General features: G+C 45.8%; 2 protein-coding genes and 1 non-coding gene across 3 annotated transcripts in view; all 3 read right to left on the reverse strand.

Annotated features, from left to right (window-relative positions):
- The window catches only part of LOC119396089 (cathepsin L-like), a 543,104-nt gene that overhangs the window by 443,394 nt on the left and 85,652 nt on the right, over positions 1-14,058 (reverse strand). The gene's annotated exons all lie outside the window — the stretch shown is intronic.
- Trnar-ccg (transfer RNA arginine (anticodon CCG)) lies at positions 4,923-4,995 on the reverse strand. The gene has a single exon. It is a non-coding gene; the product is annotated as a tRNA-Arg (tRNA).
- On the reverse strand, positions 8,106-10,652 carry LOC125759012 (uncharacterized). Its single transcript, XM_049416900.1, is given in 2 exon segments — positions 8,106-10,353; positions 10,356-10,652. Coding segments are annotated over 2 exon segments (2,301 nt in total). The 5' UTR covers positions 10,551-10,652; the 3' UTR covers positions 8,106-8,247.

Raw genomic sequence — 14,058 nt, forward strand, 5'->3', positions numbered from 1 at the left:
GCACTGGTGCATAATTTTTAACGTTTGTCAAAATTTTCAGGAGCCCCTTAAAAGATGCATGGCTTGGCATGAAATTTTTGCAAAGTAATTTTTCTTTGTACAATTATCCTCGTCGGCTTTATATGTTGTCTCGCAGAGGGCTTTTATGCCACCACCACGAAAGTCAACGAAGCCTTCATAGAAAGCTCTCTTCTTTTGCATTTTATTTTGCATTGTGGGTACAATGCAAAAATGCTTTCATATCATTCAAATATATTCACTTTATGCAAGCACGGATGTGTCGCCCAATAGACACTCGCTGTTGGAGTGTGTGGGCCCAGGTTCATACCCAGCCCTGCCAAAATTATTTATTTTGTTTTATTCAATTATTTCTTTATTCCACAGACGTTTCTTGTAATGCATTAGTTTCTTCTGCCATTTCATAAAGGGTTCAAGAGCTTCCACTTGAATGCTTCAGAATACACCACTACTCCCTAGGTGGCGCTTGATTTTTTGGTCTACGCACACAGCGATCGGCTGGAAACTAGCGTACAGCAGCTCCGCTGAAAAAGACCTAAAACTAAAACATGACACAGTCATCCTTGACATGGTACCAGTAACTGCCACTGTGGACACTCTCTCATTACATTAATTAAGCGAATGGGAATGTCAAAATTACATGATCATTGGTCATGACACCACTGCATTTGTGGCTGAACAAGAAGGCGAATTGAAAGAGCTTGGATCTTTTGTTAGTAGCAACAACTTGAAGCCATAAGGTTAAAGGGACATTAAAGTGAGCCATTAAATCAGTTTCAGCAGATAAATTATTCTTTGAGAACTCTATTGTCATTAATTTTGCCACCGTAGGTTAATTACATGAAGAGGAAATGAAGGTCAAACTTCCGCGCTTGAATTTAGCGCCGAAACTTCAGCACGTGAACGTAAGTGTGACGTCACAAATTAAAAGTCTGTTAACATATTTTGGCCACATAGGTTAAATGAAATTTTCTGAAACTTACTATGCTATGATATTGGGCCCCTTAGAACACAGTGTAAATAATTTTTAGCAACAAACGCAGGGCAATCAATAAAGTTAATTGATCTGAACAAACGATTACGCAGGCCCTCGTAGACGCCGTCAAAATCTATGATGTCACGGAAAGTTGGTGTGGGAGTTTCAAGACGATGTCATCAGTATTTTCTTTCTGAGCGTTTTATCGCTCATGGTAAGGGTATTGTGAAATTTCAGTATTGTGAAATTGTAATTTACTAATACAAGAAAAATCATCTTTCTCTTTAGTGTCCCTTTAAGATGGCTAGACAATGTGAGCAATATTGACTGTGGTTTCAATAGAAATGCAAAAAAATGAGGACAATGAAAAGTGATAGAGGATTGAAGCAGCTTCCAGCTACTGTTAACTCGGAGCCGATTGGGCATTGTCAGCCCATATAACGAAGGGCCACTGTTGCAGAAAAAATATTACAACTCCATAAGGAATCAGCACAATGTGCGTTCAGGAATGAAGATAGAATATTCAATTTTTATGTACTAGTTATGCTGAAAAGTCAGAATCTTATTAACTGAAGGCCCGATACATACATCCTGTTCCATGCACTTTATGGCAGGAAACGCAACATGCTGTGACTGGTACAAACAATCCTTGAAGGAATAATAAAATAATAAAGGCAGAACAGCGATAACATAAATAAAGCTGCACTAACAATAGCTGAGTACAACAAAAACAAAGCAAAAAACAATGAAAAGAATAGTAATTATCCTGACAATTTCCAATCTAACCTTGTAAAACTGATAATTCCTTTGATAGAATGACCTTTTTTTCCTACATCAACACAAATATTGCAACATTCATATATCTATACTCGACGACAACTAATCTTGACATTGGAGCGAAGGCTACGGAGGTGGGGCTTCCGCACATTCGTGTTGCTCCGCAAGTAGTACGGCAGCTTGCGGCTGATTTCGGTTTTGCTCGCTCGCATCGTTAGCGCGTTTAGAAAACATATTCACGAAAAATGTGAAGGAAATGTGAATGGGAGAGACATTTCGATTGTTCAGTGTACATTTTAGTGTCATATTACGGGTACATTTTTCTTGGAGAACTAAACAGTGCGTTTGCGGCCGCACACTGACCCTCTACGTCACGGACGCCATGTTTACTTTGGAAAACGGGCATGCTGAAAAGGTGGTGCTGTCTAAGAAATGGAAAGAAAAGGAAGGCATTCTTGCGAGGTGAACAATAACTGTATTTTACCTACGACTTCCCGCAACTGTTTGAGTCTCATAATAAATAAAGCAGCATTTATTTCAGCAAGAAAAACGAGAAAATTATCAGTAAACGTAAGTACTATTTCTTGGCGCGGTAGCAGGCATGCACTTCGGTTCTGTAGCTTCCACAGTGCTGTCAAGGAAAGTTGTCGCCGAGTATAGAAGCCTTTTTTTAGAAAGCACATTTGATTCCACTCTTTAACATTGGTAGTAAACAGCTAACATTGAATTACTACATATCAACCTATAGAGTTCTATATGATATAGATCATTACATTACATTGTTACATTTAATTTAGAGTGTAGTAATGAAGTTCGGCATTTCGTCACAAAAAGGTATTTTATAGCCTTGAACAGCCGAATGCATACAGAACCCCTTGCCAACACTGTCGGCAAAGCTGCAACCTTCCATATCCAATACTTCATGGTAACAGAGCTTCACGTAAAGTATAGTGTGTTTGTGGCCATTACACAATGCTGTCTTCGGTTGTGCCTGGACTTTGAGAGAGAAAAGCTGGGCTAAGGAGGTATATGTACAGGCTGTTTGACACTTAGGGGAAAACACGCATCGTATTGCAATGGGCTCCGAGCTTTCCCCTAAGTTTGAAACAGCCTGTACATTCATAGGCCTACATTTCAACTTTCTGCTTGCAAAATAAACGTGTGCATATGACAACCCATCAAGTCAACTTTCTGCAATCTCGTCTTCATTGCTTGCTTTCCCAATAACTCTTCTAACATGACCAATTTCAGGTAGCATTTCAGGCCTTGGAGATAATCCTGGTGATTACTCCAAATTGATGAACCTTTTATGTGGTCTTTTGACAGCAATTAGTTTTGTGCTCATTAGGAAAAAAAGTGTACTCTGAAAATAGACACGTACATGTCATGCAGGAGAGTGATCATGAACAATAAATTTTTTTGTTTAATATAAAATTCATGCATAATTACCTGTCTTACTCAATCAAGGGTAGCTGTATCGTTTAAAAATGCGAGTAAAAGGTTTGATTCACACGTTCCAGTAATTTCTAAAGCACCCCGTTTTAACTTGTAATTGATTTCTCAGTAACGAAGAAGTGCTTCTGTTTGAGCATAAAGGCAAAAATAGTTGCAAGCTTCCGGCAAAGAGTACGAACAACATGATAGGGAGTTCTGTTCGTTTTTGAAGTCTTTTTGCTGCCACTTTACAAATGTGGCTTATCTCTAATGCTTATCCTCCGCATTTCTAACTCATACCTAACTAGTCCAAGTAACTATCCGAACATCATTCTTATTGACATCACTGGTGCCTGAAACTCCTGAATCACAAGTGTGATAGAATTATGATAGCTTTTGTTGCTTTACCATCTCCTGGCATGGGCAAAATATGCGTAGTGAACATGTCGCTTATACCAGCATAAAAGCTATTACTCGCCAGCATTTTCTAATTGTGAAAGAAACTGCAGCTGAGGTATCTGCCATGTATCGAGAGACACATGTATGTGAATGTCTATTTCGTGCTTTAATGTTCCCAAAAGTTATGCACCATCTCACTGAATATCTTCCATGAGACATCATATTTACTGTATGCATATCAAATGTGGGAATAAGTGCTATGCAAAATATTTTGCACGCTAGTATAGCCATCCAGTATCACGTACTGTACATACTATTCTGGTTTCACCAAAGTGCTGATGGACCAACACTTTTGTATATATATACATCAATAAAAAGAGCAGTTGTGTGTGCGGCACAAATTTCCACGTCAGGACAACTTTCATGATGCACATCTTAAGATGATGACAGCAATGACATTAGCATATGACAGCATAGTCACGAAGGAATCGTAGTACTTCTTACTCTGGTGAGCAAACATCACAAACTGTTCCAGTCAATTGGCTTGGGGCTACCCTGCAGGTAGTGCCGTCTTAACTCATCATCTGAAAGCACTACAGCTGCCACTAGAGAAGTTAACGGAGACGCTGGCAAGATCTGGAGTTCATAAACAAGATGTTTATAGTATGTGATACAGTCTACGCGAAAGTTGTTAGTGAGAATGGCTACCATTTGGGCATTTCGTTGTTGAGTGTAGCTGTGTTCAAATTCAGTTACGCACGGGTATGTGCTTTAATTCCCTAGTGTGATGTGACACACCTGTACCAGATGTATGGAAGAGCTGCATAGTTTGCACTTATGAGTGAAGTATGTAAGTGCAATGCAGCTTGATGGTTAGAACATTGAGCCTAAAGTGCTGGCGTTGAATTCTATCATTGGACACTCCTAACCTTTTTATTGAAGAATCCTGAACAATGCGAGACATGCCCTGCTGCAAAGTGCATGGGATGAGTAAAAAGATGCTTCGTATGAGAATGCCTCTTAATTTAAGCACGTTTCTTGCTCTGGAGACACGCTTTTCTCACTATCACTGCCAACTGATATCCTCACAACTTGAGAATCATTACAGACATTCCCATTATTAAGCCTGGTGAATGGCGCAATTATTAACTAATTTGCACCCAGTGCAAGGTCATCCCGTTTTCATGTAATCAATTATCTGTAGGTTCATGGCATAGATATGAACCGGTATAACACATAGATGCAAAATCAGGCAAAACCTTCAAATAAAAGACCTTGGAAAATAAAAGAGAGAAAAAAAAATCACCACGATGTTAAACGCCCCTGGTGGGACTTGAACCCACAATCTTTGGTTCCGGAGACCAACGCCTTATCCATTAGGCCACAGGAGCACGTCAACACTTCCTGTATTTTACGCCATATGAAATTAACCCATCCGGTCTTTCGCAATACGATCAAGCGCGCGAACTAATTTAAGTTTTAAACTCGATATTGAAATATGACCTAAAGATGCGCAGCGTTATGACACAACACTAAGCTGGCTTTCTTGTTTCCGGCTTGCAATTGCTCTTTTTCTTATACTGCGGCAGCTTCATATGGAATTCAAGCGACACGCCTTGAACGGGCATAGAAAGTGTTATCGTGACTAGGGTACCTTTAGTTGTCTACTTGGAGTGTACTTACTTACTTTGCAGGCCTTGTCTCGGGAACATAGAGCGAGCTGACGCGAACCTAATAGCCAAACGTGATACACAAACATGCAAGTGACAGCCACTAGCTTGAACAGCTCTTTCGCAAAGAAACTAAGGATCCGAACTAACCATGGCTATCGCAACAGCCGTGAATATAATTTCAGCTCAACGGTTTAACGATGCGACAGCAGGTTTTACTAAAACTACAACGAACAGTATCGCCTGTACAGCGAACACCAACGCTAACAAAAGAAAACGAAACCAACAGCTCCCGCCATCTCCCTGATAATAGACAAAGCTATGTTGACGAGACTCGAGAAGGCGTCTAACGGTGGCGCCACGGTCGCTAAAATATGCCAGGGACTGGCGAAGCGGTAACTCCAGGAGGGTGATCCTCGCTCTCATTGGCTAGTTCGATGCAGACGTCACCGCTCCGTATAACATCGCTTTCTGGGGAATTCTAGGGACGGTGCAGCGTCAACCACGAGAGAAATCAAGAACTCGATTATTCCCTATGAGGCGATGCCAAGTTTTCCCAGTTACAGTTCCTGCCGATCCCGCAACAAGTGAGCCTCGCGTTCCCGTCTCCCGAGTTAGCGGAGAGCGATTCTTTTCTCCTGTCGGACGCTCTCGATGGACGGCAGCGAAAGCGCCGGGGCGCGCGCTAGCACCTCCACGAGACTTGACAAGATCTGCACTTTCTGCGACAAGGCTTTTTCAAATGCGAGCAATTTAAAAAGGCACATAAAAAATGTCCACGGAGAAGAGGCCTTGGCAACAGCAAAACAAAGGAGTAAACAACCGGAGTAAACAACCGGTTAAACTGTGTCGGGAGCAAGGCGTCACGTATGAAGTCCTTCAAAGTGAACTGGTCATGAAGCACTTGTTATGTCTGTGCATCATCAGATGCACTACCTTAGACATTTTCTATTGCACTGCGCTACTAGTACTCACGTCTGCAAAATACATATATCGCACATGTCCGCATCTGCCAATAAGACCTAGCACGAGCAAGCGGAATAGCACATACTGAGACAGCGACGGAGCAAGCAAGACAACACATGCTCTCGTGTCGACTTGCTTACACCGTCCCTGCCTCGGTGTGAGCTATTCCGCTTGCGTTATGTATGTACACGAACAAGCCCAAGCTACTCTTCTTGCGTACAAGCATTTCCGGGACACTTAAAATGTGTGCAGCTTCATGCAATACCCATGAAGGAAAAAAAACGCAAAACACTTCTCAAACCATTCACGGAAACGACGTAGAGTCAGCACACATGACACCAATGAAAATGCCTCAACCCAGCTGTTGCCAGTTCATTTGGTTCATATAGGTGCTTTCTCAACATTTAGCGCTTCACATTGCGTTTTCACACCCCACTTGCCTGTATTTCTTTTCTCAAGAGTCTGTTTCAGTGCTAATGAAGACGTGCTTGAAACGGCCTGCCACGTTTTAAGTGGTAACGAATTAACGCAACTTTACTAGCTCGGAAGCTGTGGACACACGCCCACCCCGTTCATGCCTCTCACACACACCCATCACGCACCACGCGATTGTACTACGTGCTCCGCGTGTTCGGTGGTTGTACCTAAACCGTCCTTAGACACACTCTCTGCTCCTATGTGAAGATGTACCTAGATGAGCTATCGCTTTGATCACGTGACTTTATGCCCACGTGACCTGAGGATCGTTCTCCTGCATTTACCGCCTCGCCAGGGACTGTAGCGATTGTAGGGCCGCTGTAACGGGAGCGACTAAAAAGCCACCAAAACATGCCCGCGTTGCCAGACCACTTTTTGGTGCTGTCCCTAGGAAATTCCAAGCGAGATGTACCTAGCCTAGTCCCGTTGCTCTACGTGCGTGCGAGACGTTGATCATGCGATTTAACCATGGAAATGCAGGTGGCTTGATTTAATGGACGCACGGATAAGGTGCATACTTGCTGCTTTCTTTGAGAAGGGCCACTTTTTGACTAAGGGGCACGCAGTTCGCAAGGCGGGGGAATGGGGGAATCAGTTTTGTTTCAGCTCAATGATACAGTGTATTAGGTTCATTTTTGTGTTAACCTTGCTGGCGTATCAAGCGCATTAGTTTACGAAGCTGGTTCTTTTTGGACGACGAAGTTTGAGACATGATCGGAACTTGTTTTGTGGTTCCAGAAAAGCCAGCTTTTCCCAAAAGGTGCCTTAGAAAACGTTTAGCTCCAATATATTCCGTGATATATAGTCACCGAATAATCAATATTATTGCTTGTTTTAAACAAATGCTTGCGGCGATCGAGCAACCACGCGAACGAGCGTCACGCCGAAGCCGGCCTCCCTACTTGGAGCACAGTATGTGTGTACTAGGCGCAGCGATGCAGATTGCTTATTTTCTCATCAGATCAGTGGAGTTCCCGGTGCCTACCGAACACATAATGGTGATGGATCTAGGCCATCCTCAACCGCTATGTATGTCGCATATGCATGCATGGCTCCCATCGCATGCGTGCGGTATCAAGCTGATATATGAAACATCATTGTGAATAACTTTTTTTGCCTAGCTGTTCTTTATGAAATATTTTTTTTTCATTGCTGTGCTTTTCACATATCCTATCATCAGTGAAAAGGAGTAGCCGGTGCTATACAGAAGCACCAACATCTCCTAAATATCGTATAATAAAAAAAAGTATTTGTTTACGCCAGGAAAATCAATGCTCCTCACCACATAATGCTTCGCTGAACCGACCAATGTGTTACGAATGCACACTGTCGGCTAAGTGTTGTGAGGGCTGGGCGTGATGGCTGAGGCATGAAGGCTGAGGCGAGAGTAGCAACGTAACAAACTATTTATTAAAGAACATAGTGAAGCGCGCCAAAATCGTGACCGTCCGTCGCGGCGGCGGTAGCGAACCTGACCCCTCCCTCGCTTGGGCTTGGTGTTGAGTCGGCGTAGCAGCGCTGTAGGTGGCGCTAGTGATAAGATAGGCGGCACATGCGGGCGCTCACATCCCACCCCAGTCTGCCTGACCAAGTCCCTTGGTCAATTGCTTCTGAGGCAGGCGTGGGCTCTGCATTGACGGCGGGCTGTTGCTCGATCACTGGAGAAACTGGTGGTACATAAGGCTTAAGCTGGGACACGTGCACCGTTCGTGGTTGATTAACCAAACGAGATGTCAAGCATGACACACATGAAGCCCTAAATGTGGATGGTGTAAGCTGCTCGATGAGGCGGTAAACTAGCAGTCGTGCCTTGCGTTGTTGTTGGCGTGGTAGTAGTGGGTGTCGGCGTCGTGGCCATTGTCGTAGTGGGCTTTGGCGTAGTTTGTGTTGGCGTTGTGGGCTTCGGTGTGGTGGGCGCTGGCGTGGTTGTCTTTGGCGTGGTGGGCTTTGTTGTAGTTGGCGATGGCGTTGTGGGCTTTGGCGTCGTGGTAGTTGGCGTGGTGGGAATTGGTGTCGTGGGCGTTGGCGTGGTCGGCGTTTGCGTGGTCGGCTTTGGTGTCGTGGGGGTTGGCATGGTGGGCTTTGGTGTCGTGGGCGTTGGCGTGGTGGGCTTTGGTGTCGTGGGCGTTGGCATGGTGGGCTTTGGTGTCGCGGACGTTGGCGTAGTGGTCTTGGGCGTAGTTGGCGTTGTAGGCAGTCTTTGGAACTGGGCCTGGTTTCAGGGAAAAGGACGGACCTTGTTGGGATCACAGCATTTGCCATTCTTGGCCCTAGCTTTTGGTTTGCGGTAATGGTGCTATTCGTGGCTGTATGCTGCAACTGCGTTGGCTTTGGCGGCTCGAATATAAGGCGTGCTTGTGCTGCTGAGAACCAGTCCTCACCTAAAATGAGGGGAAGTACATTATCTTCCAAAACAGCAGCTTCAACAACTCCTGTGGCTGGGCCAATGGATATCTTCAAAAATGCAGCACCAACAGGTAGCACTGTGCTTCCTCCTACCACCACGAGTGGAGGCTCGGTCCATGGGATGATCATGCTTGCAGGCACAAGAGTTTTAGATATTAATGTCACCTTGGACCCAGAGTCAGGAAACGCTTCACACTCACCGACTCCACTGAGAGTTGCGTTGAAGAAGGGGCATTGCTGCTGTGAGCCGTCAAGTGTAACGGGTGCACTGTGCAGTGCTGGAGGCTGCTGTGTCTTTGGCATGGTTGGAGGCGCTGATGATGATAAGCGGCTGGTGCGCGTAGGGCACTTGGATGCCAGATGACCCAAGGCATGACATTGGTAGCAGACAGCTTGAGACAGGTCTTGACCACTACGAAAAGCTGGAGCGCCGTACTGTGCCGAAATAGCTGCATAAGTAGCTTCTTGTTGCTCGGTGGGCAGCTCTGAAATGCGCGTTTTTGGTGTGGCCCCTCGGGAGGACTGTGGTGTCGATTGTTCTGAGCGAGGCTGCTGTCGCTCTGCGGGCTTAGCGGCACGAAAGGGTTGCGTCGGCGGCAACACAGAAATGGCAAATGGTGACGGGCTTGCTTTGGCGTGCAGATGTTGCGCACTCTTGTCGAGGCTAGTGCAGGTAGAAATAAACTCAGCTACCGTGGGAGGCCGGTTGGCTGCTATGGCGGCGAGGATGTGTTGTTCCCGTAAACCATGCAGCAGGTAGTCAATCTTTTGGGCCTCCGAGAGGTGAACGGGGCAACGCTCAATGATCTTCAACTTGGCAAAGGCATATTGGTGCAAGCTTTCGGACGGGGCCTGGGTTACCCTCATGACCTGCTCTTGCCACTCGATGAGGGACAATTCTGTACAAAATGTGTCTTTCAGGGCGGCACTCCACGTGGCCCAGGTGCTGTACTGGTTGCCGAACGCGAGATGCCAGTCTCGAGCCGCACCTTTGAACTTCTTAGCCGCGATCAGGCGTGTGGTGGCGTCGTCCCACGAGGCGAGCTGCTGTACTCGTCGCACGTCGTCAAGCCATGTATTGACACTGTGGCTGTGCAAACCAGCAAATTGCGGAATGGACGATGACAGGTCTGGCAGTGTCGTCACCGTTGTTGCAGGGCGAGGTAGCTGCTGGAACAGCATGGCGAGGCTCTGCAGAGTGGCTGAGTCCACCGTCAAAGGCGCCGCAGCGGTTGAGGCGGATGCATTCGTTTCAACCGAGGGGTAGCTTCACGCTGCTGCTGAATGTCGGCTTGCAAACGCTGAAAGAGCTCCTCTTTCGAACCCGTGATGTCCAGCTGTCGGCGGGCCAATTCTTCGCGTATGAGGTCGACGCCGAGGCGCGACATGGTCACCGGGTCGAGATTCTGCCACACAATTCCCGGCATGGCGTTGCGCCGAGCCGGCTACACGCTGACGTTTACGCACGAAGCACACTCTTACTCAGTGAGTCCACCAGCAAGCGCACGCAGGCGCGCACATGGAAGCGAGCGGACGGCGGGAATGCTCTGGCGGTGACAAAGAAGGAATGGCGGAACGGCTGTCGCGGGGCGAAGGCTGGCTCGCTTGCTTACTGATGCGCTTGCATTCTTGCGTGGCTGAGTGGCTGCACAAAGGCTCGGGCGTCGACTGCGCCAGATGTGAGGGCTGGGCGTGATGGCTGAGGCATGAAGGCTGAGGCGAGAGTAGCAACGTAACAAACTATTATTAAAGAACATAGTGAAGCGCGCCAAAATCGTGACCGTCCGTCGCGGCGGCGGTAGCGAACCTGACCCCTCCCTCGCTTGGCTTGGTGTTGAGTCGGCGTAGCAGCGCTGTAGGTGGCGCTAGTGATAAGATAGGCGGCACATGCGGGCGCTCACAGTGTATATACAGTAAAGCTCGCATGCATCGGAATCAAAGGACATCGCTAAATAGTTTGATATACTTGTAATTAAAATGCATAAAATGCCTGCCTAAAGCTTAAATATAGTTGGTACATGTCTTGATATATGCTGAGCATGTGCAGCTCAATGAAACGAAGACAAGAGAAGACACATAAACGACATAGCCTAGTCTATGTCGTTTATGTGTCTTCTCATATATATATATATATATATATATATATATATATATAATATATATATAATATATATATATATATATATATATATATATATATATATATATATATATATATCTATATATTCATGCGTATCGGATACTCATTCCGGCAACTAATTGCAGCACAGGTAGCAAGCTTCACAGCGTGGCATTTAGTTTTTCGTCGCATTACACCCCTGTGTAGCGGTAAACTTACAAAGCAATTCCTTCATTGTGGAGCGCAAAGAAATCTGTGCTGCGCACGCCGCCCATATTTTGACTCGTACCCTGCTTGTTTACGCCATGCTTGCACTGCCCCTTGGATTCAATGCACTATAATTACATTATATATACGTGCTACAAGATGACAGATTCACTATAGTCAGCTTTATGGCATTGCAGCTGTGTTATGCCAGAAAGCATGTACTGTGCATCAATGATCGTTGTGCAGCGAAGCCCACCAAGCAGGGAAATCGTAACTGCCACATACGTTACCTGATGCTTTGTCTTCTTTACTTACAAAAAAAGGCGCCGACGCAGTCTCCAGTCACCATACGAGCACCCAAACGTCTAATAATGCGCAAGTGCATAGCAAGGTTTCTTCAATTCTTCTACCCGCCAGGCAAACGAATTAGCAGCAACCTCTACATTAGAGAACAGACCAAGCCACTTCTTGGAATAGCTTGGAATAGTGTCATGGAGAAACTTAATTATGCCAACAGAAATTATTACAAGATACCAATGAATCACGTGGCCTGAATTCAGCGTGATCGCATAGCGTCAACTTGCTGCACAATTGCGACGAGGCGCCGCTACGGATGTCCACTTCAAACGCCAGCTGCTACATTTCAGGTCAAATAATAAATGGGCTGATGATGGATTTCTTAGCGCTGCTGGTTGTCTCAAGAATCTGTATAAATTCAAGCGAATACTCGCGAGGTAACATAAAGCAGGGCATACACAGACATTTTAAGGCAACGTACGCTCTCGAGTGCCTCAAGTTTCACCTCACTTGACGACCGTCGGGCACATCGGATTCGAAGGGGATCGCGAAATAATTCGATATATCCATTATTACAAATGGAAAATTACGCCTGTAAGCTTTAATATGACTGATGACTGATCCTTTAAGTTGCTTCGAAGCCGTAAATGTATTATCAACCACTTTGCGGCAGCGAATCCTTCTCGGCCACGAAGGGCTAGAGCTTCACAGCGTGACGTTTAGTTTTCTTCGCATAACGCCACTGTGAAGCTTAACAAGGCAAATCCCTCATTCTGGAGCGCACTGAGTTATACCAGGCGCTTACATCGGAACACCACTGATACCTTGAAGAGTGAACTTGTTGGCTAGATGGTTCAACCTAACTTAAGGGAGCAGCGCGAAAGACAGGGACAGAAAAGGCACACATACACCCACACGTAGCGCAGTATGTGTGGGCATCCAGCGGCTTGAGGAGGCTTTGGCGAAGCAACGGAGAAAAGGAGCCGACGACCCGTCCAACGGGCGCGGAGGCACCCGAGTAACTGTCGCCTAGTTGGAGCACAACATCCTCGAGGTCTAGGCTCTGAGATTATCGGACACTAATAGCCGTAATCTTAAGATAGGGAACATCCGCGCCCTGCGAGGCCGGGGACTTCCCACACGCCGGATGTGTAAATAAATGTTATTTCTCTCTTTTCTCTTTTCTGTCCCTGTCTTTCGCGCTTCATCCAAATTGACAGCAGAGTCAATGTCTCAGCAATCTCAGTCACTTCTAAGCGAACACTCGCGAGGTAACACAACAAAGCATGACACAGATAGACAAAATCTTTAAGAAGACACGCCATCTAGTGCCTCTAAACAGTTTTCAACTCGGCCTCTCGTTGCTCTCGTCTGCTCTCGCCAACTTGACTAGGGAATTTTGGGGTACACCACGGCGCTAGTTTTGCTCGGCAGCACAAGGTAGCCAACATGAAACATGCTTACACCGCTAACATGGGCGATGTTTAGGGGCTTTTTAGTCTCGTGCCGCTGTAACTGCAAGTCTGCAAGTGCAGCTGTCGATCATGCCACTATCGTCCCTCAGTACTTTTTTTTAGGGAATGTATGGTTGCATTATGGCATTATATTTATTAGGAACCTTTTATTATCCTTGGTAACCAGGGCAGGAACCGCCCCTCCCCCCCCCCCCGTTCCCCAGCTCTGCTAGCCACCATACCCCAGCTTCCTCGAACGCACTTCAAATCTGCCTCAATGATTACGCGTTACAGCCTGTCTAGCGCTCGTTGACAAAAAATGTGGTATGGAAAAGAGCTGTTCACGATACAAAGGAAAATCCCTACATGTTTGTTCCTAACGTCCTGTTTGTGTTCACTCGCACGCTGCTCTTTTGCATAACGCCACATTTTCAAATCGGCCGCATGATAGCCTCGGACGGCATAATATTAAGCAGCATTTGATTGACCTTTCTACAAGAAAAGTAGGAAAGCCATGACTAAGGATGCTCATTTCTTGGCAGATTTCGGCCGATATTCGGGTGATGTGCGCCGTCATATGCGCGGCACATTTTTCTCACAGAAAAGGTACATTCAGTGTAACGTCAGCGCTCGTATATCGTTTTTATATGTCTCTTGTAGTCGTTGTTTGTTCGTGCTGCGCTGTTTCTTTGCGAATAGGGGTGTACTTTTGACCAAAAGGTAATCCTATAGCCTTTAAAAATCTTGTGTTTTTCGGTTTTTCACAGTTTCATCCAATTTGTATGAAATTGATTTGTGTCTACTTTCCGCCCTAATTGGTAAGCCTAAAGTATTCGTAAATCTTGTAGTTTTGGATTT

The sequence above is a fragment of the Rhipicephalus sanguineus genome, chromosome 6, assembly GCF_013339695.2.
Source record: "Rhipicephalus sanguineus isolate Rsan-2018 chromosome 6, BIME_Rsan_1.4, whole genome shotgun sequence".
NCBI classification, from domain to species: Eukaryota; Metazoa; Arthropoda; class Arachnida; order Ixodida; family Ixodidae; genus Rhipicephalus; species Rhipicephalus sanguineus.